At 41.2% G+C, this 25,644-nt stretch overlaps 1 protein-coding gene, 1 long non-coding RNA gene and 1 other non-coding gene across 5 annotated transcripts in view; 1 reads left to right on the top strand and 2 right to left on the bottom strand.

Annotated features, from left to right (window-relative positions):
* The window catches only part of LOC148898347 (uncharacterized), a 295,352-nt gene that overhangs the window by 230,999 nt on the left and 38,709 nt on the right, over positions 1-25,644 (top strand). The gene's annotated exons all lie outside the window — the stretch shown is intronic.
* spon1b (spondin 1b) overlaps positions 1-25,644 on the bottom strand; it is a 103,312-nt gene that overhangs the window by 68,897 nt on the left and 8,771 nt on the right. For all 3 annotated transcript variants that reach the window (XM_088997507.1, XM_088997509.1, XM_088997508.1), the window contains exon 3: positions 6,772-6,905. In XM_088997507.1, coding sequence (XP_088853633.1) covers positions 6,772-6,905 — 134 coding nt within the window. The remainder of the gene's footprint in view (positions 1-6,771; positions 6,906-25,644) is intronic.
* Positions 6,054-6,136, bottom strand: trnal-cag (transfer RNA leucine (anticodon CAG)). Its single transcript has one exon. It is a non-coding gene; the product is annotated as a tRNA-Leu (tRNA).

Below are 25,644 nucleotides of genomic sequence, written 5' to 3'. Positions count from 1 at the left end.
TGATATTCCTTACAATTCCCGACTACAGATTGCAGATGACAATGTCATTTCAGGATTAAAACAAATCACTGACTATGTAAATATTGCATTTTACAACAGTCTGTCAAGATGTCACCCTCCTAAATGTGCACATTCCGTTGATGAATTTAATATTTTGAATTGGAAAATACAGTAGTACATTATCTTTAACTGCAACCTTAAGGCATCAGTCAATGCTGCTCACGAGCATCTCTTGTCAGTGGGGTGGCAGTAGTTTCATTTGGGAGGGCGGATGTTATACATTTCTATTTCAGGCTTTATTTTCTGCAGTCCCTGGCACGTTTCTGCATGTCACATAAATACTGTTGATCATAATGTTGAGCACTTGTAGTCTGTGTAGTCCATGATATAACAATTTTCACCTCAGGCTGCAACAAATGATTATTGTGCTATAGTATCTGCACTACAAGGCACACCTAAAAACATTCAATTTTCTCAAAATCCCAGAATACGATTTGTAATCCGATGCACTTTATAGATTGATTAATATTCTGATTTCTTGGATGTAGTATTTTAAATGATCTGAAAAGCGCTTTGTTACAGCTGCAGTGGTTGTGAAAGTGGTTGTGAAATAAAACAGCATTGTATTGGATTGTATTACCTTTAATGAAGCTCCATCTAGTGGATGCATCATGCAACCGGAGCCGCTATGTTAGCTTCTGTTCGAAGCGCCTTATAAGACCGAGCACCCTTAATATGAAAACTGTTTTACCATAGGCCATTCCTTGAAGCTGCGTAAAATACAATACATGACTAGTCACCAGTTGCAGTTGATATTAATCGACTCATCAGATCATAAATCAATCACAGCATACTGCACTAACAAGAAACTTCTCTGATATATACATCATTACCTTTTAAAGCCTAAAAAAACTGGACAGTCGATACAGCTGCATATATCAATATGCCTTTCTTGATACTTGCACGATGTAGTTTTTTATGAAACGGTTTTGCACATTTACAGTATACAGTTGACATTTTTATTTTACTATGCTTAGAATACCTTTTTTTCCTCCCCCCCCACCCCATCCCCCTTTCAAATTGCTGCTGTGGACCGCAAATTTCCCCATTGTGGGACGAATAAAGGTTTTCTGATTTTGAATTCTGTGTACAAGCTAAAAATAAACGATGACATTATACATTCAACTTTGATTACATTTTGCAGCTTGTATCAGCATTCCTGGCATATTTCTCAATGGTTCTTCTCTTGAAGGCCTTAAACTTATTCGCTGTAAATGTTGACCATGCTCTGCATATTATATGTGGCAACTGAGGCCTCCTATAAAACTGCCAAAATAGCACTAACTTCCTCGAAGTGAAGTACGACGTTATTGTCAAATGTGCCATAAGTGCAACAAACAGCTTTTCCTCTCAAACAGAGAAACATACAAACATACGAGACGATCATCTGCAAGTGACCACGCCGGCAATAAACAATGAATAATCAATGAAAAAAAAACTAATAAAACACAACACATAAGACACAGACGTGCTTCCATTTCCAACGTAATTTGTTTTCAAAGCCGGATTTTCTGGAATTGTAGGCGAATAAAACAACTGTGGACTTGACACATTTTTAATGTTATTGTCCCTCATAACCCCAAAACCACTTTGTTGTAGAGCAGGGATCGGGAACCTTTTTGACTAAGAGAGCCGTAAAAGTAAAATATTTAGAAATATTTTTCAGTGAGAGCCACACACACACACACACACACACACACACACACACGAGCGCGCTTGCACACACACACACACACACACACACACACACGGACACGCACACACACACACACACACACACACACACACACACACACACACACACACACACACATGCAAACACGGACGCACGCGTTGCCACTTTTCAACAAAATGTCAGAATGTATTATTCTGTCAAAGTCAAAGTCAGCTTTATTGTCAAATATTTTAAAATAACTTTGTGATAGTACTCACCGTTAACATGAATGGTTTTCCGTTCCTCATGATTGGTAAAAATCCAGCCAAACAATCGGAATGAAAGTCAACTTGCCGGGGTCCACAGGCAGGCAAGTTACTGCTCGCTAGCCTGCACACTGCTCATTAGCTTCCACATTTGCTATCTGTGATATACTTCTCGCAGAAGTATATTGATGCTAACGTTAACATGGGGCTTGTTAAAATGTCACTGACATTCGACTGTTTCATTGATGGTATTGTTTCATTGCAAATTAGAATCAGAACCTTTTCTCTCCACAGAGGCAAATCCTCCTTTACTCGTTGGACTCATTAAAAGGGGTGTTTACCTTTGCGCTTTTCACCAACAAGGTCAGTGTCATCCAATCAAAATTACGCTTTCCGCGAACTTCAGCCCCAACAAGAAATGAACAGCGACAAAGCGAATTTAATTTTATTTGCGAGCCATATGCAATCATCAAGGGCGGCCCGGTAGTCGAGTGGTTAGCACACCGGCTTCACAGTGCAGAGGTCGCCGGTTCGCGTCCCGGTCCGGCCTCCCTGTGTGGAGTTTGCATGTTCTCCCCGGACCCGCGTGGGTTTTCTCCGGGTCCTCCGGTTTCCTCCCACACTCCAAAAACATGCATGGCAGGCAGATTGACCACTCCAAATTGTCCCTAGGTGTGAGTGTGAGAGTGACTGTTGTATGTCTTTGTGTGCCCTGCGATTGGCTGGCAACCAATTCAGGGTGTCCCCCGCCTCGTGCCCGAAGACAGCTGAGATAGGCTCCAGCAACCCCCGCGACCCTAATGAGGAATAAGCGGTACGGAAAATGAGATGAGATGAGATGCAATCATCAAAAGAACCATACATGGCTCGTGAGGCATATGTTCCCGACCCCTGTTGTAGAGGAACAAGCTCACAAGATACAACAGCCACATTCAACACCACGGTGAGAAGTTCTTTGAATAGTTGGTGTTGGTGGTCCCTTGCCTGTCCATTGTCTTGCCTGTCCTTGAAGAAAGTAAGTCTTAGTTTATTATTCGTACTCTGTTTTTCAGGTGAAATGTTGCATTTACGGCAGTGAACTTTCTTACACCAACAAGAGCACCTCCATAATGCCGGAAAAATAGACTGAATAACAAAACGCTGTAGAAACTAATTTTTTGAATGCAAATCTTTAATTACAATGAGTCCATTGTCGTTCACAACACTTTTACTTAGGCATTCTGACAGATGTTCACTTAATTTATCAACTGCGTCTCCAATATCAAATATTATTTTTGTGAAATTACATATATGTAAAAATAATGTGAATGAAACTGCCTAATCAATGGAATTCGATAAAATTGGTTTGACAGATCAGTTTTAGATGACAACACAGTGTCGATACATTATGTCGCTGTGTCGAAACGATACAGGATGCCACATCTACCCATCAATAGTGTTCGCCATTGTTTGGTGGGGGCGGGGGACATAATAATTCACAGTGGTTGAAAATATACAATATTTTTTAAGTCCATCTGTGTGACCTCTTTTTATGCAAATATACCACGGACACCCAACAGTATGAATCATCTAATATCGTTATCGTTGTATGGCTAAATTTAACTGTTGCAGCTTTTCCTCAAGTTTTCAAGTGCGGAAATGACAGATTTCATGTTCAAAGTCATGTTCTTGCCACCGATTCAAGAATACTACAATAACTTTTTATTTGCATTATTTCACCACCAAATATAATTTGAATACATCGCAGAGTATTTGTTGATACAGCTAATGCAAAATGTATGTTGACCTCAAAACTAGAGAATAATGAATCCCTACCACTGCATTATGTAATCTCGTCATGGGAGAACTGTAAAAAATAAATAAATAAATGCAACTGAATACAAATGAACTGTAATGCAAGAAGTGGAACTTTGAAAATAAGCCATTTTTTTACGGCAACGTTTGGCACTGAAACAGTTTTCATACTTTGGCTTCAATCTTGTGTATGGTATTTATGCTTCCAAAAACACATTTTTCACAATCCTCCCAGCGTATGTCCATGCGAGTGTTTGTGAATGCTTAAAAGGTCAGAGGGTCCTTCTTGTAGTTCAGGGTCGTCTATCCAAATATTCTCTGACAGAAAATTCTTCGTACATGGGTGGGGAGACAAAGGACATTGACAAAACTTTAAAGAGGAATGACAAGTTTTCTAATTCGAGTTCCAAGAGACTTGGAAAAATATGATATGCAAGTCCGCTACTTCTGTCTAAATGTGTTCGTCCATTTTCGTCTCATGTCAAAGTTCTGCTGAGTCTCGCCATTAGTATTCTTATACTGTTGCTGCAAGAACTACAGGAAAGTCAACAAACTGTCAGCTCGCCGAGTGACAGCAAAGTGTGAGCTGGACTATTAGCGTGTTCTACACTCTTCAGACTAACTGCAGACGGCGATATACGTATTGATCACGGAACAAAAAGAAAAGGAGGTCTTGGTGGTTTCAAAACCTCAGTGAACTAAATGACTCATTTATTGCTGAAAGTGACATCTGACAATTCCTCTCACGCCAACAGCTCAACAGCTCTTTGTTGGAGCATGAGGCTGGAGACTTTCAATGACCTATTGTGCAAAAACGTTTACATTTGTGTGTGAGGGAAGAATACTAAAAATGTGACTTTTGGGCAGGGTAGGAAGGGTTGCTCTAAAAGTGTATTTGGGTAAGTTATCTGTTATCCTTTAAAAATGTACCATATTTTCTCGGGCGTATTAGGCGATGAATGACAAACGTTTTTCAAGTATAATATGGAAGTATATAAAAGTTTGCCAAATATAAAGCACACCGCATTATAAAATGCGACAGTAGAGGCTGGGTCTGTGTAAGCTCTCAGTCGTACAGGAGTGGTCCATCGATGAGAAGGTTTCTTCAGCCGTCATCTGTCTGTTTTAGTTCGCAGACGAAGCCTCTTGGATAGGAGGCGAAACGTCCGACACCTTCAAAAAGTACAGATGACGGCTGAAGAAACCTTCTCATTAGTAGAGGCTGGGGTTACGCACTACTTTTATGTGGGGAAATGGAATATTACTTCACATAGAAGGCACACGTGAATATGGCACAGGGTAATCTTTTGAAGTAAATCAAGGCTTTTGGATGCGTCTTATACAAACATAGTGATTCGTAACATAATGCAAGTGCCATAATAAAAGGGATGTAACTTGGATCCTTTTAATTATTTTTGAATTATTCCCAATTGCATCCATCCATCCATTTTCCGTCCCGCTTATTCCTCATTTCGGCCGCGGGGGGTGCTGGAGCAATACTGATTAAGGTGTTTGCTCTCAAAGTATCTCGAAATAATTTGAGACATTAGTTGGACTGCACAAAGAAATAAACCACGAAAATAAAATGTTCATTGGGTGCCATCAATGTCTTTTTTAAATTGTCTGAAAATGTGTCTCATTGCCGTTTCTTCAACAAATGTTCCCCTGTTCTGAATGGGGTCCAGATGTGCTACAAAGGACATACTACCTTTTTATAATGAATGGGATTTAAACTATTTGCCATGGGCAATGTCAATCAAGTTTAAAAGTTAAAGTGACAGCAAAGTTAGAGGAAGTTTGGATGAGGTGGAACAGAACTTGCATGGTGTTATGCTGAATCTTTAGCTTCCTGTTACTGAGGGACAGTGACAGTAATTGAAGGTGAATTTGCATAGCAGATATGCCTTTTTTCAGAGGATTTATTGTCCAACAAACACTGAGATGGGTGTATGCCATCTGTCACGAGAGAAAGCAGGAGATAAATTAAAACTAACAGCTGGGAGAGTACCAAGGAGGTAAAGGCATGTTCGTGCATCTCACTAAACTGCAGAAGAGTTGTGGAATTTCTCTCCGGAATTTAGGTGAGGAGATGAAAACAATACAGGTGAGAAAAGCTAGAGTTGTCATTGAAGACAGAGAAAGCGAGTGCACAACAGGTTTCTGTCGATCAGTTGAACTGAGGAAATAGAAGAAACTGACATTCACAGCTAAAACCTAACCCAATTTAGATTAGATGAACCTGTATTAGTTTCACACTGGATAAATTTACGAAAGATTTCTGTCAGAAGTGGGACTCGAACTCACGCCACCAGGGGAGACTGCGACCTGAACACAGCGCCTTAGACCGCTCGGCCATCCTGACTACTGAACTGCAAATGTTTAAGTTTATGCGAATATCCCACTCTCATTTTATGTACGATTGAAATAATGCTTTATTTATTTATTTTTTTTATTTTTTTATTTATTATATTATTTTAGACTACCCAAAACTATGTTTAACTCTGTGCGCAGGGCAATGAGTGTAAGCACTCAAACAAAACTAAAAACAACTCAGTCGTTGTCCTTGAGTGAGGCAGCCACCATCCAGATTTGTATTGAGAGATCTGGAAATGGCCATGGAGCAAGTATCGGTACACGCCCCACACAATCTCATCAAGCTTGAGAAGACATGCAAAATGGGATCGGTAAAACAAAAAAACAAAACTGCCCAAAGTTAGGTGTGCCAAGCATTGGCACTTGGTGAATAAACAAAGTGTTGACAAAGGCTAAGAATACTTCTGTACATGTGATATACAAAATTATCATAACATTAAATTCCCCTTCATATAAATGGGAAAAGGCCAGAATCTGAAGCATTATGGATGGAAAAATCAACCTGGTACATCAGTCGACTCCGCCTATGACAATATTGTTGCTGTTGTTTTTGATATTGTTTTTATTTTTTTTTTTTGGGGGGGGGGGGGGCGAGGGAGAAGACATAACGGAAAAAAAACTTACTTGAGTATGACACAACCACTCCCAGTAGGTGGCGCTGTCCAGTAAACCTGTATCCTGGTGCGTCTACGAGGTGTGCTCTCCGTCACTGCCGGAGGACAGTTGGTCATGAATTGTGTATCCTCTTCATCAATTATCTAAAAAAAGGCAGAATATAGTGTTGCTGTTATCTGACTGACAGAAAGCCAATAACTTTAATTTTAGGTGAATATTTAACCTCAGCTGATCTGATCATCTTGTATTCCTAGATTCTTCTTTAGGCCATATCATGGTTATGTTTAAACCTACAGCGTAGTTGCCTTAATGGTGAGGTATATATTATCCTTTTGAAAAATGATGTTTTCTCCGAATGTCCTTTCAGAATCAGAATCAGAATCAGAATCAGAATCATCTTTATTGCCAAGTATGTAGAACACACAAGGAATTTGTTTCCGGTAGAACACGCTGCACTAGTATCGTCGTCAAAAAAAAAACTGCTAAGTGGCACTATACAGTTCCATTTTGGCTACTGTTGAAAGAGTTCAAAGAGTTCAAAGAGTTAATGGCTTGGGGGAAGAAGCTGTTTAAATGTCTGCTGGATTTGGTGCGCATGGATCGGTAGCGCCTGCCTGAGGGGAGTAGCTGGAAAAGGTGGTGGGCAGGGTGCGGAGGGTCCAGTAGGATTTTCCGCGCCCTAGTTTGGATTCTTGCAGTGTGCAAGTCCTCGAGAGTGGGTAGGGCGGTGCCAATGATTTTTTCCGCCATCCTAACTGTCCGTTGAAGTCAGATTTTGTCAATTTTTGTGGCGGCCCCAAACCAAACGGTGATGGAAGAACACAGGATGGATTCGATGACAGCCGTGTAGAAATGTTGCAGCACCTCCTGTGGCAGGCCATGCTTCTTTAGCAGCCTCAGGAAGTACATTCTCTGTTGGGCCTTTTTCAGGATAGAGTTGGTGTTGACCTCCCACTTCATGTCCTGGGAGACTGTGATTCCCAGGAACTTGAAGGTCTAAACGGTTTCAATTAATGGGATGAGAAATATGTCCCTAACATCAACGGAAACTTTTGCATGTCATGACTGCCATTTCCCTAATGCCTTTACGTGGGCCCAATATTATCAATGACTGGAAATGTGAATGTCATCGAGATAATTCTAGAATGGGACGAAACAAAAGTTTCAGCATCATCACCTCACCCACTTGAGATTAGTCACAGTCCATGACTGTTTTGCTTCAGCTCTCATAACCGTGTTACTTTGCATTTGTTTTGAGTTTTCTGTATGAAAAATATCATTTCCTTTTTGCAGTTTCTTAGTTTGGTCACAGACGTTAACTCCCATGTTCACACATATTTTCTTTGATCTCTCATGGTGAAGCCATTTTTCATGTCAATCCATTTGGGGCAACAGTTTTCCAAAGTGTGGCTCTATTTATTCAACTACTTAATTTTTAGAACGGAAAACTTTAGGAGTTTCCTTCATTTTCCTTCCTAGATTTGCTCCCCTCAAAAACAGAAGTCTTTAGGAAGGCTACGCACACTGACCAATACTTACTTTTTGACTCTAACCACCCTTTACAACACAAATTAGGAGTTATCAGAACCCTCCAGCATAGGGCTAAACTAATACCAACTAGCATTGAAGGTAGAGAAAAGGAGTCAAAACATATCAGGCGAGCACTCACTAACAGTGGGTACCCTCAGTGGTCATTCAACAAATGTCAGAAAGAAAGAATAGGGAATGAAACAAAAAAATCTCAAGATACAAAAAGGAGAGGAGTAGCAGTACCTTACATTGCAGGAGTTTCTGAAAAATTACAAAGAGTCCTTTGGCAACACAAAATTCCTACTTATTTCAAACCGATAAACATGTTAAGGCAAAAATTAGTGCATCCAAAAGATAGGCTACCATATGAAAAACAAAGTAATGTAGTTTATTCCATACATTGTAAGAATGAAAATTGTAAAGAGCAGTACATTGGGGAGACTCAACAAATTCTCAAAAAAAGACTTTATCAACATCGCAGGGATGATACAACTGGGCCTCAATCGGCAGTACATTTGCACCTAAAAGCTAGCAACCACTCATTTGACGACAATGAGGTTAAAATCTTAGCGAAGTAAAAGAAGCGATTCTTATAAAACAACAAAATCCTTCATTAAACCGGTCTGGTGGGGTGAGGTTCAATTTGGATCGTTCATACAATAGCCTGCTTAGGCGAAACAGGTTAGGCAACATTCGTAATGCTGATGAGGTGATACCGGTGGGAGTGGGAGAAATGGGCCAGTCGTTAGTCAGGAATGTAGGAACAATCAGTGGGGCCACAGGGAGTGGTCCTCTGCTCCCCCCAACCTGAGAGTAGGGACCTATCATAGCTGTGTCCGTCGCCGCCATGGCTGGACATTAGGGATATATAAATAGGGCCGATACGACCGGTCAGACTTTAGTTCGCTGACGAAGCCTCTTGGATAGGAGGCGAAACGTCCGAAACCTTCAAATTTGTACAGATGACGGCTGAAGAAACCTTCTCATCCCCTCAAAAATTATGATAGACAACAAGAGCCTTAATTTTTACTGCCACATTTTTCTTAAACATGCACAGAGAAAAAAACAGCATAATAAAGAAAAAAGCACACACTGATAAAGTGCAAATTCAAGAAGTTGGCAAAGCTCCAAAGATTTGCCAACCCTCTATTATTATAATTTCAAAACATGTCATCCATTTATTTAGCCAGATTGGGTACAACATCAACAAATAAATGATCAACTCGATCCTCCAAAGTGATCAAGATAGCGTAAATTCCGGACTATAACCGCTACTTTTTCCCCAATCTTTCAACCCTGCGGCTATTTCAGTGATGCGGCCAATTTATGTAATTTTTCTAACGGCCGCCAGTGGCGCTCGAGTAGAAAAGGTAAGATTGAGACCGGTGGATTATATGCCTCGAGGAAGACTGCAAATTCTCATTTTGGGCATAAATTAAATTATCGTGAACATACCCTCATCATGGAAAATAAAAAAAACAAAGGCATATGACGCAGCTTTCAAACTAAAAGCAATCGAGCTGCCCAATAAAGAAGGAAACAGAGCTGCTGCACGTAAATTTATATGCATAAACGAATCAATGGTGAGACGCTGGAAATGGCAGCCAGAAGAACTGGAGCAACGTAAAAAGATGAAAAAAAGCTTTCAGAGTTAATAAAAGCAGGTGGCCCGAATTGGGAAACATTCTAGAAGACTGAGTGAACACACATAGAGCAGATGGTCGAGGTGTTTCGACTGTGCAGATCAGACTGAAAGCAAAAACAAGAAAAGAAAGAAAATTTCGGATTGACAGGGAGAGAGAGGCTGAGGTAGTCTGTGACGACGTCTATACTACACTGTTTTATCCCGACACTGAGGACGATTACTTGGATGGCTTCAGTTCACAGGAGGAAGATGAGCACAGCTTACCGCGATTTTCACCAGTATGTTCTATTACCAGACCTGTTATACTGCGTTGCTAGTGTTGCTAGCGTGTTGCTAGCGTTTCACTGGCGCCTCACAGGCATTAAAACATTCTCTTTTTGCCGTCTTTCTTTGTAAATATATTTACATGTTTTAATGTGGGCACATGCGGCTTATATACAGGTGCGGCTTGTGTACGTACAAAATCGATTTTCTCCTAAGAATGTAGTGGGTGAGACTTATAATCAGGTGCACTCTATAGTCCGGAAATTACGGTATGTTTTATTTATTTGTTTATTATTAATTGCTCCCCAATGCTGCAATTCTCTAGTTTTCCAAATTTGACATTACTCGAAACACAAAAGGACTGTTGTACGAATATTTCAAAAGTTCTGAGGGAATATGGTTCGTCTCCAAGGTGGGGAGAGACCCCCATTGTGAAATGCAAACATTCCAGGAACATGTGACACGAAAAAAAGACGCAGTTGTATAAATGAAACAGGAAAATCAAATATGAAACTTAAAATGTGTACGCTGTTTAATCAGAATAATACAAAATATCAAGTTTCAAGTTTCATTTCTTCATTTATATTATAGTTGGCATATAGTAATTCTTTATTGTATATTATAATGTGTTGTTTTCCTTGAAAATCTCTTCTGGTTTGATTCATGGATTTTGAATTCAACTATTCATTCTACAAAAAATATAATCTTAAACTATATTGTTAAGGGTCGGAAAATATGTTAATGTCAAAACATTTATCATGAGTATTGTAGCCCATTGCAAGACAATATTCATTTATTCATTTTGAATAATCGGATTGGCCACGACACAGTAATCAGTAAGTGGTTGGAGTGGAAGGTGGTCTCCAAGTCCACACTTCACATATCTCTGATCACTCTATATAATCCGGCCGTAGATGTTTGCTTGCAATCTCTTGAATGTAAATCAACCACCAGCAATGAACAAAGCATTTTTTTTCATTCCACATGTCAAGGACTGCACCGCTCACACACAGATTTTAAAATAATAGATAGAATCTGTTTCAAGTGGTGGTGAATGAAACCTACTGTGTTCACACCCACAATGGTGCAAAATACCCTTTGTTTCTCACTGTTTCAAACTGCTTGCCACTGAAGAAAAGGAAAAAGTAATTTTTTCATTTGTTGTCACTTTTACCTGTAAGGCAGACATCTACCTATTTTCCAACATAATTGAATACAATTAAGTATCATGAATTTATCTTACTAGGACAGTATTAAAATTTAAGGAACTTCATTAGAGTCATTCATGTTTTATCTGGACCACTAGTCATACCTGCCCGTAAGTTAGAAAAAAAAACATGACTAATACAATCTCCAAAGTTCTGTTTTGACCAGACAGAGACTAAAGTAGGAAATCACAATGCATGCACTTAACATGTGCATTCATTATTTTTTTTATTCCGTAAGGTCAGGGAGAACCTAAGCTGCTATATGATGTTTTTCACAAATATGCTCTCGACTTATATCATATATCTATGTCGCAGTGGTTGATGAAGGCTTCCTTAATGATACGCACGGAACCAGATAAAAACTCACACAGACTGACCCAAATGTTCAACCTTTACCTTCTCCAACTGCACACATCAACTAAATGTCCACAAAGGATGCATAGTCTTGTGTCATTGAAAATGTTCTCTCCTTTGTCATTTTCCTTCTTTAACCATGCAAATATATCCACACACTAAGAGCTCTTCTCTGAATCACATAAACAGACATGCACGTACAAGTGCACAACGTGCATTCAGCAGTCTGGAAACACATTCAGGCAAATGTAAACACGGTCCCGGACTTCAGCGTTGACCACCCTATGCCTCTCTATTCAATCCATTGCTTTACTTTCTGTCACTAAGCCTCAAGCTGTGTCTGTCAAAAGTGGTCACAAAAAAATAACGATGACAAGAACGAGTTGGAGGCAGGAAAGGAGTGAGAAATGCACAAGGGGAAAAATAGAGTGAAAATAAAGAAAGGAAAAACAGAAGCAATCATCCTGATAAAACGTGAAATGAAAGTGAAATGAGACACAGACAATGCCGGTGATGATTTGGGATTGTGAATAGGTGTGTTGTTCATTGGGTATTTGATTGTCACGTTCAGAAGGATATCCTTGAGCAATGGATGTTCAATGATATTTACGACTGGACAACAACTCTCGAAAGCTGAATGAATTCAGACCTAATGAACAACAACAAGACAGGAAAAATTCTGTCTCCCCACATAAATCATAAACTTTGCATGACCAACGGAAAGGTAAACAACACATCAACACACATATCTGTGTCTCTCTGTGTCTTTGTTTTGTGATGTTGTCTTTGTGTTGTCATATTATTTGTTATTTAGTTTTTTTTTGTTCTTTTGACTTCAAGACGGCGCCGCGAGAGTGGCTGCCTTTCCAGCAGCTCAGTATTTCTTTTTTCTACTTTCATTCCTTTCATCACTTCGCTGCTGTGAAATATAAATTACTCCACTGCGAGACTAATAAAGGCAAATCCAATCCAATCCAATATGTCCATCCACTCAACTTTGACCCTTATGAAGGTGGTGGTTTTTGCTGGTGGACTAACTGTTATACGAGGTCTATTGAAATACAGTAAAGTCTCGTTATATCGATATTCAAGGGAGTCCGAAAAAATATCGATATAACCGGGACTATCGATATATCCGACTCTGTTTGCATGTAATTTTCTCCTTGCGTGCATAGAAATAGTATCGATATAACCGGTATCTGATATCGATATAACGAGACTTTACTGTAACTTATTCAAGGCCATTCCCGAATTCAATTGGGAATTGAAAACCATGACGTGGAGCGCCATTCCAGAATTTGTTTTTTTTTTTTCTTGTTAGAGAAGCGCTGGTCAGACCTCTGACATTGTCTTCTCTTCCACAAGGGGGATGCATTTGCATTGTGTCCATGTTAGCGCTTTTTTACAGCTTCAGGTGTTGTAAAAGTGCTATATCAATCAATATGTATGTATTGTACTGTATTTTGTATAGCCGCCCCAATTTCAAGTTCAGATATCTCCAGACATATATAACTTCAGAATTAACTCTTTTTTCTGATGAAAGAAGAGATTCTAAGGTTCTTACAATTAATTGAATATTTATATAGTCCTAAAACTAATATTCTGTGGGTCCTGCAACTTCAGTGAAAATCACAAAAATCCTGGCATTGGTGTGGACGCATTTTTGGGCATCGTCTGGCAATGAATGAGTTAAAAATTAACATCATTGGATCACATATATATGCCACAAAAAGGAAGACGTCTCTTCTTGTACCCTTGACAAACTTAGCAAATTTATTGTAAATGCTGACATGGTTTAGCAAAATAGTGTTTTTGTTTTCTTTGACTTGACATAAAATCTGTGTAATATAATTGGATTTCAGTTGCAAGTAATTGCCTAACATTAATAGGATTTTCATAAGCTATATGAACTATTCATCTTACAGTATTTCCACAACAATTTGTGGAGGGCTGAAATATGGCCTGAGGAAGAAACCGCACAATTTTCGAGTGGATGCCACTTTTGAATGGACATATGGAAGGCATTCTTTTTAACTACATGTATACAGTAAAGTTTGTCTCTGCAGTGTCTTTCATAAGGCAAGAAAGTATATAGTAGTACTGCTATCTGCCTCAAGGAATTGGCATTCTGAATTTTGCAAATTATGTGGTCACAATTTAGCTAATTTATGTAGTCACCTAGTTTGCCCATCCTCCCATGTGAGGATTAGCCTTTTGCTCCTTGTATCCAACTATCAATTTCTCAATGTTACAGAGGAAGCATGAATCCGTCCCAGCAGAGGTAGAATGGAAGTGGATTACTGGTCCACATTTTCTCTGGGCAGACACTGAATTGGTGTTTTGAAATTCCTTGTCACTGTATGTGGGAATTGCCAACCGCAAAAAAGTGAAAGCACACAATTGAAGTAACCATACCAAACGGGCCACCTGAAAGCATGGCATAATATTGCCCTGTTTGCGTCGTTGCTGCTTGATTTCAGCCTTGGGGGTGCAAACTTTCTCACCGCCCCCAGTGAATCACAAACCAGGAACTGAGGATGTAAATCCACGAAATGGGTAGGATAGTGGTTTCCTTACACAAAGCTAGTGTGGGTTCGATTGCCGGTCAATGCCCAATTCACAATTGTCTTGAGATTGACTGGCATTCAGGCTTGGGTGTAATCCAATTCCATTCTACCTCTGCTGGGACGGATTCATGCTTCCTCTGTAACATTGAGAAATGGATAGTTGGATACAAGGAGCAACAATTATGCTGTAAATAGGATGTCTCATGCATAAAACTCAAACGGATCAATGGAAACATTAATATGTCCATTACTTTTAAAATGCAAGTAAATAACAGCAAAGAAAATGACCTAAAAAAAGTAAGACTGAGATCGCCTCCACCCTCACCTCAGTGTCATAAGAAGAAAGTACAGTGGAACCTCGGTTTTCGAACGTCTCACAGTTCGAACAAATCGTAGTCCGAACAAAATATTCGAGAAATTCTTGCTTCGTAGTTCGAACAACAATCGGTGTTCGAATGTCAATACAACGCGTGAGTGCGTACGCGAGGGTGGGGTGCTGAGCGGCGTACGGGTGTATCGCTTTCTCCGTGACCAAATGTTGTCGCTTGCGGACGTGCTGCGTTTTGCTCAAGCGTTTAATATAGATGTATGAAGAGTTTCAGCCCCTAATCATGCCTACAAAGAAAGTAAGTGCTGCTAAAAGTGACAAAAGAAAAGTAGTGCGCACAACTATTGCATTTAAGAAAGAAATAATCGCAAAATATGAAGGTGTGCGAGTGTGTGATTTGGCGAAATCTATGATCAGTACGATATTAAAGAATAAGGAGGCTGTGAAATCTAGTGATGTGGCTGTGGGAGTGAGAGCAAGTGTCATTGGATAGATATTTTAAAAGAAAAGAACATCCTGTAGCGGAGTCAGCCGTAGCTGTCACGTTCCGAGCGAGAGTGACGGCAGCTGACTCGTCGGAACGTAGTGGAATGTTTGGGATCCCAAAGCAGGCGGCAGAGACGTACTACCCAAGCAGGATGTTTATCCACAAATAAAAGAAAACACAGCGAGTAAGAAGGCAGGGGGTGATCCGACCCGCTTACTACGCCAAAAAGCAAATGGCACACGAGGGTGCAAAATTACACAATCCCGGAAGATGACATAAATTTACGGGACGCAGGGAAAATACCTCGAACCGGATACACTCGCGCATCGAAGGAAGAGTCCAGGTACGGTGGCGAGGTGAGTCAATCATCTGGCATTGCCGAGGTGATCGCGAACCGTATAAATGCCCAGTGTCTGTGATTAGAGAATTGACAGCAGATGGAGGGCGGCCGGGAGAGGCAGCCCCGCCCCCCGCTGTCAACTCGCAAGTGACAGGAGCAAAAAGATGGTTTCGGTGTTCGAACAAATCGCTTTTCGAACAGGGTCCTGGAACGAATTATGGTCGAGAACCGAGGTACCACTGTATATGGAAGATACACTGAGTGAGGAGGCATAATTATAACAATTTCCAAGTGAGCACTCAAATCTGTCAGGTTTGGTCACACCTAACCAGGAAATGAGTTTCCGTGACTGAATTTGCATATGCAGCCAAGTTGGGAAGAAAAAAAGGTCACACAGATGGGGGAAGTGTTCCAGATCGTCAGACTATATTACTCAGAAGCAGACACTGATCTTGTACTCCGAATTGGATTGTCTTTTTTTATCCCGATATTTGAAGGCAGATATGAATGTCTGGCAGACGAAAGTTCAAACGAAAAAGAGATGCGGGTTGAGAAGGCAATGGGGTAGGTGTGGGAGGCTGGCAAATGAGCGTTTGTTTTCACTGCAGAGGCTGGCATGTCTGTGTGTCCATGGTTTGGCTATCTCAATTTCTCTGTCTCTCGCTCTCTGTTGAGACGGTAAACACAGGGTCTTCAGAATGCCTGCACAAGTAAACGCAGACCTTGTTCAAACACTAGCGCAAACACAGATACACACACAAACACACGCACACCCACACACACACAAGGAAGCAAAGCAGGAGGTAAAAGAAGGCTCAAACGCATACCTAATATCCCAGGGGAAAACAGATAAGAATGATGCGGTCCACAATGGTCGCTGCTTGTATTGTTACTGTGTGTGTGACAACACGACGTATCTTCATAGGCAAATCAAAGGCAGTGACACCGGGTTGAATTGAATACTGAGGAAAAATGAAATCAATTCTTAAAATGAAACCTTCAAGAGTAAATTCCCAGCCAGAGACGGAGACAGATTGAAATGTCACAATGACACTTAAAAATGAGCTGACTTTTAATAGTGACAACATCTCCATGAAGACTTTGGGGTACTGACATTTTGCCTTGAGTTTTCCTTTTTCCTTCCTGCATTTCGTGACAAATTCCATGAGGAAATCCGGGCTTCACCAGTAGTGCATATTTGTGTCACAATGAATGTTGTGCTTGTCCCAAACAAACTAATGCTGGCACCACTTAGCAACCGTACTTGAAAAAAGAGAAGTTGAATCACGCAATGAAAAAAAAAGAATGCCTTTCTAAACCATCCGATTACAGCACAGCACACCAGAAGTTGATGGATTATTTGATGTATTTGTGCCCTTTTCAATGAGTGTGACATGTCATTTCAATCCCTGAAAAATATTTGTTTTCTCCAAGGTATGTAATAATGTCCATTCATCCATTTTCATCCAAGGTATGTAATAATGTCCATTCATCCATTTTCAAAACTGCTTAACCTAAGCATGGCAACCATAAATAAGCACATAAAGAAAATACTTGTATTACCTAGAACATAAGTCATGTTGGTCACGCCATATTGATTTTAGTACTGAGTTCCAATGCTGGCATATAAAAAGCATTCAACAAAAATAAAAATAAAAAATGGCGTTGAGTTCCCTTTTAAATTGTTGATGTCCTAACACAGACCTGTTTATTCATACCAATGTCAGTTCTGCTTCCAATGACGTCCCGGGTGCTTGGTAAACTTCCTGTTTACCAAAAAAAATCACAATTTCAAAAGATGTTATCACCAAAAGTAACCAAATTGTGAATTAGAAAATAGGGCTGAGCCAAGGCATCCAACACAATAGTTGTAATTTCCCCAGCACAGAGTTAATATGATTGAAGAATACTGTTTTGTTTTTTGTGCTGTACTGTAGCATATTGTATCAATCGGTTTTCAAGAAAAGGCAACATTGATGAAAATGGGCAAAAAGTCTTTTTGTCGAACATTTGTTGTCACAGTCATGTTTTTGTATTTCTCCAGAAGGTGGCAGAGGAGGGCTGTCCCTCCAGCTGGCACACTTGCTGCCAATGCAATCAGCTGAAAAGTGCTGGACCATGTTGTCATGTCTCTGCCGGAAAATTCGCTTGGCTAAGAACTGTCACCAAGTGTTCAATTCGCCCAGATATTTCATGTTCTTGCTCTTCGTTTTTGTTCTCTCCAAGTTTTTTGCACTTATCTTCAAAAATAATTTTTCGTTGGAGTTATAGTCACATGATTAGATTGCTTCCTGTCATCAATGTTTTTTTTTCAAATTGTCTGTCAATTTACAGGCAATTTAGGTTCATATTTCATCTTTACCCTTTTTCGAAGAGTTTTTTTTCAATCTTGTTTTCCGGGTGTTGTTTGAGAATTCTTTGTTGAACTTTGTGTTCAACAAAGCAACAATCTGTGTTAGCTCAGAAGAAATCCTGCAAACACTAAATTTCAAAGATTGCTGAAACCATTATGTTGAAGATATTTATTTATTTTCAGATTTGCAAATATGTTACATCAGGGGTCACCAAATTTTTCGAAAATGAAAATGAGACTACTTCTTGGGGATGGATTAATGCAAAGGGCTACCCACTTTAATACATACTTTTGAAATAACACATTTGCTTAAAATACATTAATATGTGATTATTAATAAATCATTTAATTTATTTGTATTAAGTCAGTGAATGTGTTCATTAATTCTCACAGTAATTGTGTCTGGCTGCAGCCACCCTCGAAAACCTGGAAGCTTTGTCATATGTTGGACACGAGAGATATTCATTTGACTACATGCAGAAGACAACAGTGACTACTCTTAATATAGAGACGCCGAAATATGTCAGGTATTTGAACACCGACAATACACTGTCTTTAAGATAATAATCTGTTTTAAATTAGATATCAAGTAGACAGGATGAACATACAACTACTCTTAATATACTTCAAATAATGTCAACCTTTCTTAAAACAACTGGATTTGACTTAGTTTTTGTAAACAATCTTTTCAACAAATGTAACTGATTGACCAATGAGACATTTTAATTTTATTTTTGCTAACTACGCTGTAACACTCATAGCTGGGGGAATGAGGCGTTTGACAAAAAATGCTCACTACTACTGTTACTTCAGTAAATCAGCATGGTGTAGTGCCAGAACTACATGGTGAAACACACAAAATTCATGTCTGGACAGTGTCATAACATTTTTTTAGCATACGTAGATGCATTATCATGGGAGAAGATGAGCTAAGAAGGAAGAAATGGTGGTGCTCTTCAAGTTGTAATGTCACAAGGTGGAAGAGATGTTGAACTTTTATCTAAACTGGAACGCGTCTCACTTTTCTGATTGTGTGTTCCTGTTGTTTTAAATAAAGCACTTGGGAAAGGGTGCAGGGAGGAGTGGATGAGATTGGTAGCTGCAGCCAGCTTCCTTGTAGTAATCATTAAAACTGATATTTATTATTTGTGACACATGATTTGTCTTTTACTTGCCGAACAGTGTTTACATTTCACTTTTACATTACTGTGCTAGAAAAATCACAATGTCATCACTGCTGAACTTTTTCCAAACAGCTCGGCAGCCTACTCATGTGGTCCTTGGAAGATAACCGGTGCCTGCCGGGCACTACATTGGTGAATAAATGCTACCTGTAGGTCATATTTTATACTTGGGAATTTAATGCATCTCATCTCTTGTGAGTTTTCACCAGTTTATGTTAACGCGTACAAAGGAGGCTGCAGTCCCTCTTATATCGGTGACCAGTAAGAGGTGCTCGCACACATGCAGGTATACAAGCGGACACAAATAGCGTTGCAGGACTTCAGCTGGCATGGTAGGGGTGATGCCTTGTACAACGGTACCCCGACAGTTAGCAAAAGCAGATTGGCATCTTTCCAACAACCAGCTGCCTACTTGTCTGCATAGTTAGTGTCACTGAACCTGTGCTGTCCAACTCCAAATCACAATTATTTACAGACTGATCTGTGGAGCCCACCTCACCTTTGCATCTCATTTCATATTTGTTTAATGTGAGTCAGCGCACTTGTGACAACATTTATAATATCCATGACTCACCCCAAATAACTTACAGATGTTCCTCAAGGGTTTTTGGGACATTTTCTTTGTTTCTAAGCAGCAGTAATGTAAGGAAAGAGATGCCCATTTCACGGTAAGATCAGAGCATTGTCATCAAATGGTGAGTATAGTTTTTGCTATTTTGAATGTTGCTGTGCCGATTACCATTTTGTGTTTGGGAGCCTTTTATTGAGCAAGTTGCTTGTTCTGTAGCCACAAAGGGATATATGTCTTCTTGTGCCGGTCCCAAGCCCGGATAAATACAGAGGGTTGTGTCAGGAAGGGCATCCGACGTAAAAGCTTGGCCAAAACAAACATGCGGATCAAACCTCTGAAGATGGAGGACACTGATTTGCTGTGGCGAGCCCTTGAAGGGAAAAGCCGAAAGGAAAAGAAGAAGACTGAAGGTTTCGCACTTACACTGACTGTTATTTAGAACTGCTCAGAATACCCTCCATCTTGTCTAAGGCCCTCAAGTTCCTGAGTTCCAGCTTAAGGAGAACAGCTCCAAAGCACAATGCTTTCACCACCTTATTTCAATTGTTAGAAATAAAATCATTTAAAATGAATTATGTGGGTCCATTTTTTAATGTTTGAACAACGGTGGTCATGTATTTTTATAACTTATATGTGTGTGAAATATTTTTAATGTGGTAAGAGTAGGAAGATGTGTCAATGAATAATTATACTACGGTAACAGGCAAAATAAGGTGATGAAATATAGTAGAATCACACCACGGTAATAGTTATGTAAATATGAAGTAAAAACAACAGTGTTGTTCACCGAAAGGTGATAAATAAGCATAAACCTTGTGAAGTCTTAAGATATTGAAGAAAGCGACCTACACGACTGAGCATCCAAAACATAATTGTGTGTTTGATGTTTGGGTACTTAGCGGGAAAATAATTACTTTTAGATCACATTTGGGTGTGATTATCTTTCTTATCAGCTGAACATCTTTCTAACCAAGAACATTGCCAACAGAGGCTTATCCTCAAAGCCCTCTGAGTTCTGTTAAGCTTTGCGTGATCGTCTTGATCTGAAACATTTGTCTTAGATGAGGCACTTTATCACGATTATGTTTGTTTATCCCTTACTAAACTGGAACCCTTGATAATTTGTGCTGGATAATATATCAAGGTTGCTCATCTCGCCGCTAAATCCAAACATGCTCCGTTTGTCTCCCTGAGCAATGACATGTTGCTGCCCTAGATAAATATGACCCATGTCCCACCCGAATGTAAAGATATCTGGGAAAAACACACAACCAGCCCACACGTCTCCTTGTGAACATTTACCGTTGACATGGGTAACAAAATTACACAATTACAAACAAAGACTGTTAACCCAGATTAAAATGAACAGAGAATGCACCCTTGCTCTCTCAAAGGGATTGCCACCACACCCCCACAAGTCCCACGGTTCTTTCACCACTTGAAAATCAAAACTCAAAAGATACCTATGTCTTCAAGACTGCCTACTGTCTTTAACTGCCTTAGATGTTTACTTAGTGTTTAATTCCCTCTTTAGAATTATACGTTGAATGTTGTTTTATGAAATGTTGCCCCGCGGGGCTCCAAAGGTGGTTAGTAATAAATTGGATGATATTAATTTGTGTACTACTTTATTGACAAGTGATGATCAGTCATGACATGTTGTTAGTGAAATAAAGGGAATGCCATAGCTCTCCAAGATCAAATGGTGTGCGATCAGACAGACTGCGCAGAGTGCCTGTTTTGTCTTTAATATACGTACTTTACTGTAATGCGCTTTACTCCTCCATTAAGTAACTCCAGCCTGTCCAGAATGCTGCTGATCCCATCTTGACTGGTACTCGTAAGAGGGAGCATATAAATCCTACTCTGGCATCCCTTCACTGGCTTCCAATACATTTTAGAGTACTTTTCAAGATTTTATTTGTATTTGTTTTCAAATATTTAAATGGCCTTGCTCTTCCTTACCTCTCCGAGTTCATCCACTCCTACACACCTTCCCGGTGCCTCAGGTCTGCTGAACAGACATTATTAGATGTGCCAAAAACTAAATGGAGGCTCAGAGGGGATCAAGCATGTTCCATTGCTGGTCCCACTCTCTGGAATGACCTGCCACTGGACATTCGGCAAGCCCCTCGCTGCCCATCTTTAAAACCCACCTCAAAACTCACTTGTACTCTTTGGCATTTGACTCAGCATGATTCAGACTTAATCTTAATTCCCTATATCGTATATGATAGTTGTTCATGTTAAGCACTTTGTTACAGCTTCAGCTGTTGTTAAAGTGCTATATAAATCACTACAGTGGTATTTATTGTATTGTATTGTATTACAGCAGGAGTGCATGGCCGCATGAATAAATGTTTTTGAAGTATCGCAGACATGAACTTCTATTAAACTGCGGCCAACATAATTATTATTATAGCTGATTTCTAATTTTAAAAAGTGATTGCTGCAGATTCTGAAAGTCGTTTGAGTCAAACGGTCACTTTCATCCTGAAGCTCATCAACTCATCATTTTGATATGACTCATAGAGAACAACTTAGTAGATATATAAGATCATCCTAAAACATTTAATTTTTTTCCAAGGTGGCCCCTTCTCCACGCCAATTATAATTTTTAAACCAAGGGTCACCAATCTTTTTGAAAGTAAGAGTGACTTCTTGGTTATGCTCAAATGCTAATGGCTACTTGTTTGGTGCACATTTCTGAAAGAAAAAAAAAACAATTACCACATGGCTGTCTTTTTCTTCTTGTTAGTTCAGATTTCTACTTCTACTGTAATGTATGTACTTTATAAAATTTCCCAATTGTGGCACTATTAAAGGCTGTCTGATTCTAATTCTGATGTTGAAGTCTTACAAAAACGATAGGTTGTGCTCTTTAAAATCGTGCAATCTGACAGTTTCATCTGTTAGTAGAGCATTGCTCTCTTCTTCAACACATTCTAAATAGCCATATTGCCTGTGGTGAATGTCTGTACAATGTCACTCATATTTTCCTGGTTAAAACTCTCAGACAAATCTGACAGTCAACATAAACATTCAGCAATTCTTTTTTATTGTTGTTTTAATTGCTTGTAAAACACACCTTCCCTTCTTTTCCTTTTGGGTTTTCCCTTCAGGGGTCGCCACAGCGAATCAGTGACCGCCATCTAACCCGGTTTTGTGCATCCTCTTCTCTCACACCAATTACCTTCATGTCCTCTTTGACAAGTGCGTCACCAATGCAACAAAACTGTCAGTGACATGTCTCCATTTGCTTAGATTACAAATGGGCTGGTTCATAGAAAAAGCGTCACATTTTAAGGTAAAACATTGATCTCTTGTCATGCAATCATTTTTTTATGTTAAATTCAAAATTCTTCACTCTGATTTTCTTTCAGCTCTTGTACAAATAGCACTTCCATTTGAGAACAATCAATCTCCTAATATTTGCGAATGCCAATATGTCTTGTAATTGTGAATAGAAAGGAGTTTTATTCTCAACTGTTGTTTACGTTTTTTTTATTGAACATGGAATCAGTTTTCACGCAAATACAACACTTTTTAGAATAAACTTGTCACTCCAACTCGATGACGGAAATGGGTAACTTAGATTGTGCTTTTCTATCTTCAAGGTAGTCAAAGCCCTCCATGAGTCGTCACCTTACCGTGGTGGAGGGGTTTGTGTGTCCCAATGATCCTAGGAGCTAGGTTGTCTGGGGCTTCATGCCCCTGGTAGGGTCACCCATGGCAAACAGGTCCTGGGTGAGGGACCAGACAAAGTACGACTCAGAAGACCCTGTATGATGAGAAAGACAAATGGATCTAGTTTTCCCTTGCCCGGACGCGGGTCACCGGGGCCTCTCTCTGGAGCCAGGCCTGGAGATGGGGCTCGTTGGCGAGCGCCTGGTGGCCGGTCCTACACCCATGGGGCCCGGTCGGGCTCAGCCCGAAGAGGAAACGTGGGTCCCCCTTCTCAAGGGCTCACCACCCATGGGAGGGGCCAGAGGGGTCGGGTGCAATGTGAGCTGGGCAGCAGCCAAAGGCGGGGACTCTGGCGGTCCGACCCTCGACTGCAGAAGCTAGCTCTGGGGACGTGGAATGTCACCTCTCTTACAGGGAAGGAGCCTGAGCTGGTGCACGAGGTTGAAAAGTTCCGACTAGACATAGTTGGGCTTGCCTCCACACACAGCCTGGGTTCCGGTTGTCGGCATACTTATTGCCCCCCGACTCGCCGCCTGTACATTGGGATTCACCCCAGTAGACGAAAGGGTTGCTTCCCTCCGCCTTCAGGTGGGGGGACGGGTTCTGACTGTTGTCTGTGCATATGCACCAAACAGCAGTTCAGTGTACCCATCCTTTTTGGAGACCTTAGGGGGTGTGCTGGAGAGCGCTCCCCCTGGGGACTCCCTTGTTCTGCTGGGCGATTTCAATGCTCATGTGGGCAATGACAGTGGGACCTGGAAGGGCGTGATTGGGAGGAATGGCCCCCCCGATCAGAACAGGAGTGGTGTCTTGTTATTAGACTTCTGTGCTCAACACGGATTGTCTATAACAAACACTTTATTCAAACATAAGGGTATCCATATGTGCACGTGGCACCAGGACACCCTTGGTCGCAGTTCGATGATTGACTTTATAGTTGTATCATCGGATTTGCGGCCTCATGTTTTGGACACTCGAGTGAAGAGAGGGACGGAGCTGTCAACTGATCACCACCTGGTGGTGAGTAGGCTCCGTTGGTGGGGGAAGATGCCAGTCCGACCTGGAAGACCCAAACGTGTTGTGAGGGTTTGTTGGGAACGTCTGGCAGAATCCCCTGTCAGAAGGAGTTTCAACTCCCATCTCCGGCAGAACTATACACATGTCCCGGGGGAGGTGGAAGACATTGAGTCCGAATGGACAATGTTCCGTACCTCCCTTGCTGAGGCGGCAAATCAGAGTTGCGGCCGTAAGGTGGTTGGTGCCTGTCGTGGAGGCAATCCCCGTACTCGCTGGTGGACACCAGTAGTAAGGGATGCCGTAAAGCTGAAGAAGGAGTCCTACCGGGCTTATATAGCCTGTGGGACTCCTGAGACAGCTGACACGTATCGACTAGCCAAGCGGAATGCAGCCTCTGTGGTCGCCGAGGCAAAAACACGGGCATGGGAAGAGTTCGGTGAGGCCATGGAAGCCGACTTCCGGACCGCTTCGAGGAAATTCTGGTCCACCATCCGGCGTCTCGGGAGGGGAAAGCAGTGCACCACTAACACTGTGTACAGTGAGGGTGGGGCGCTGCTGACTTCGACTCGAGACGTCGTGAACCGGTGGGCAGAGTACTTCGAAGACCTCCTCAACTCCACCAACACGCCTTCCTTGGAGGAAGCAGTGTCTGGGGACTCCGAAGTGGGCCCTCCGATCCTTGTGACTGAAGTCACCGAGGTGGTTAAAAAGCTCCTCGGTGGCAAGGCCCCGGGGGTGGATGAGATCCGACCGGAGTTCCTAAAGGCTCTGGATGTTGTGGGGCTGTCCTGGCTGACACGCCTCTGCAACATTGCGTGGTCATCGGGGAGAGTGCCTCTGGATTGGCAGAGCGGGGTGGTGGTCCCCCTTTTGAAAAAGGGGGACCGGAGGGTGTGTTCCAACTACAGAGGGATCACACTCCTCAGCCTCCCTGGAAAGGTCTATTCAGGGGTCCTAGAGGGGGGGGGTCCGTCGGAAAGTCGAGCCTCAGATTGAGGAGGAACAGTGTGGTTTTCGTCCCAGCCGCGGAACAGTGGACCAGCTCTACACCCTTAGCAGGGTCCTCGAGGGCGCATGGGAATTCGCCCAACCACTCTACATGTGTTTTGTGGACTTGGAGAAAGCGTTTGACCGTGTCCCTCGTGGAGTTCTGTGGAGGGTACTTCGGGAGTATGGGGTACAGGAGCGGCTGATACGGGCCATTCGGTCCCTATATGACCGATGTCAGAGTCTGGTTCGCATTGCCGGCAGTAAGTCGGAATCGTTTCCAGTGAGGGTTGGGCTCCGCCAAGGCTGCCCTTTGTCACCGATTCTGTTCATAACCTTTATGGACAGAATTTCTAGGCG

This window comes from Hippocampus bargibanti, linkage group LG05 (assembly GCF_051943395.1).
Source record: "Hippocampus bargibanti isolate YZ-2025 linkage group LG05, ASM5194339v1, whole genome shotgun sequence".
Taxonomy (NCBI): domain Eukaryota; kingdom Metazoa; phylum Chordata; class Actinopteri; order Syngnathiformes; family Syngnathidae; genus Hippocampus; species Hippocampus bargibanti.
Note: the sequence above shows the minus strand (reverse complement) of the source record. Positions and strands in the feature narration are given on the sequence as shown.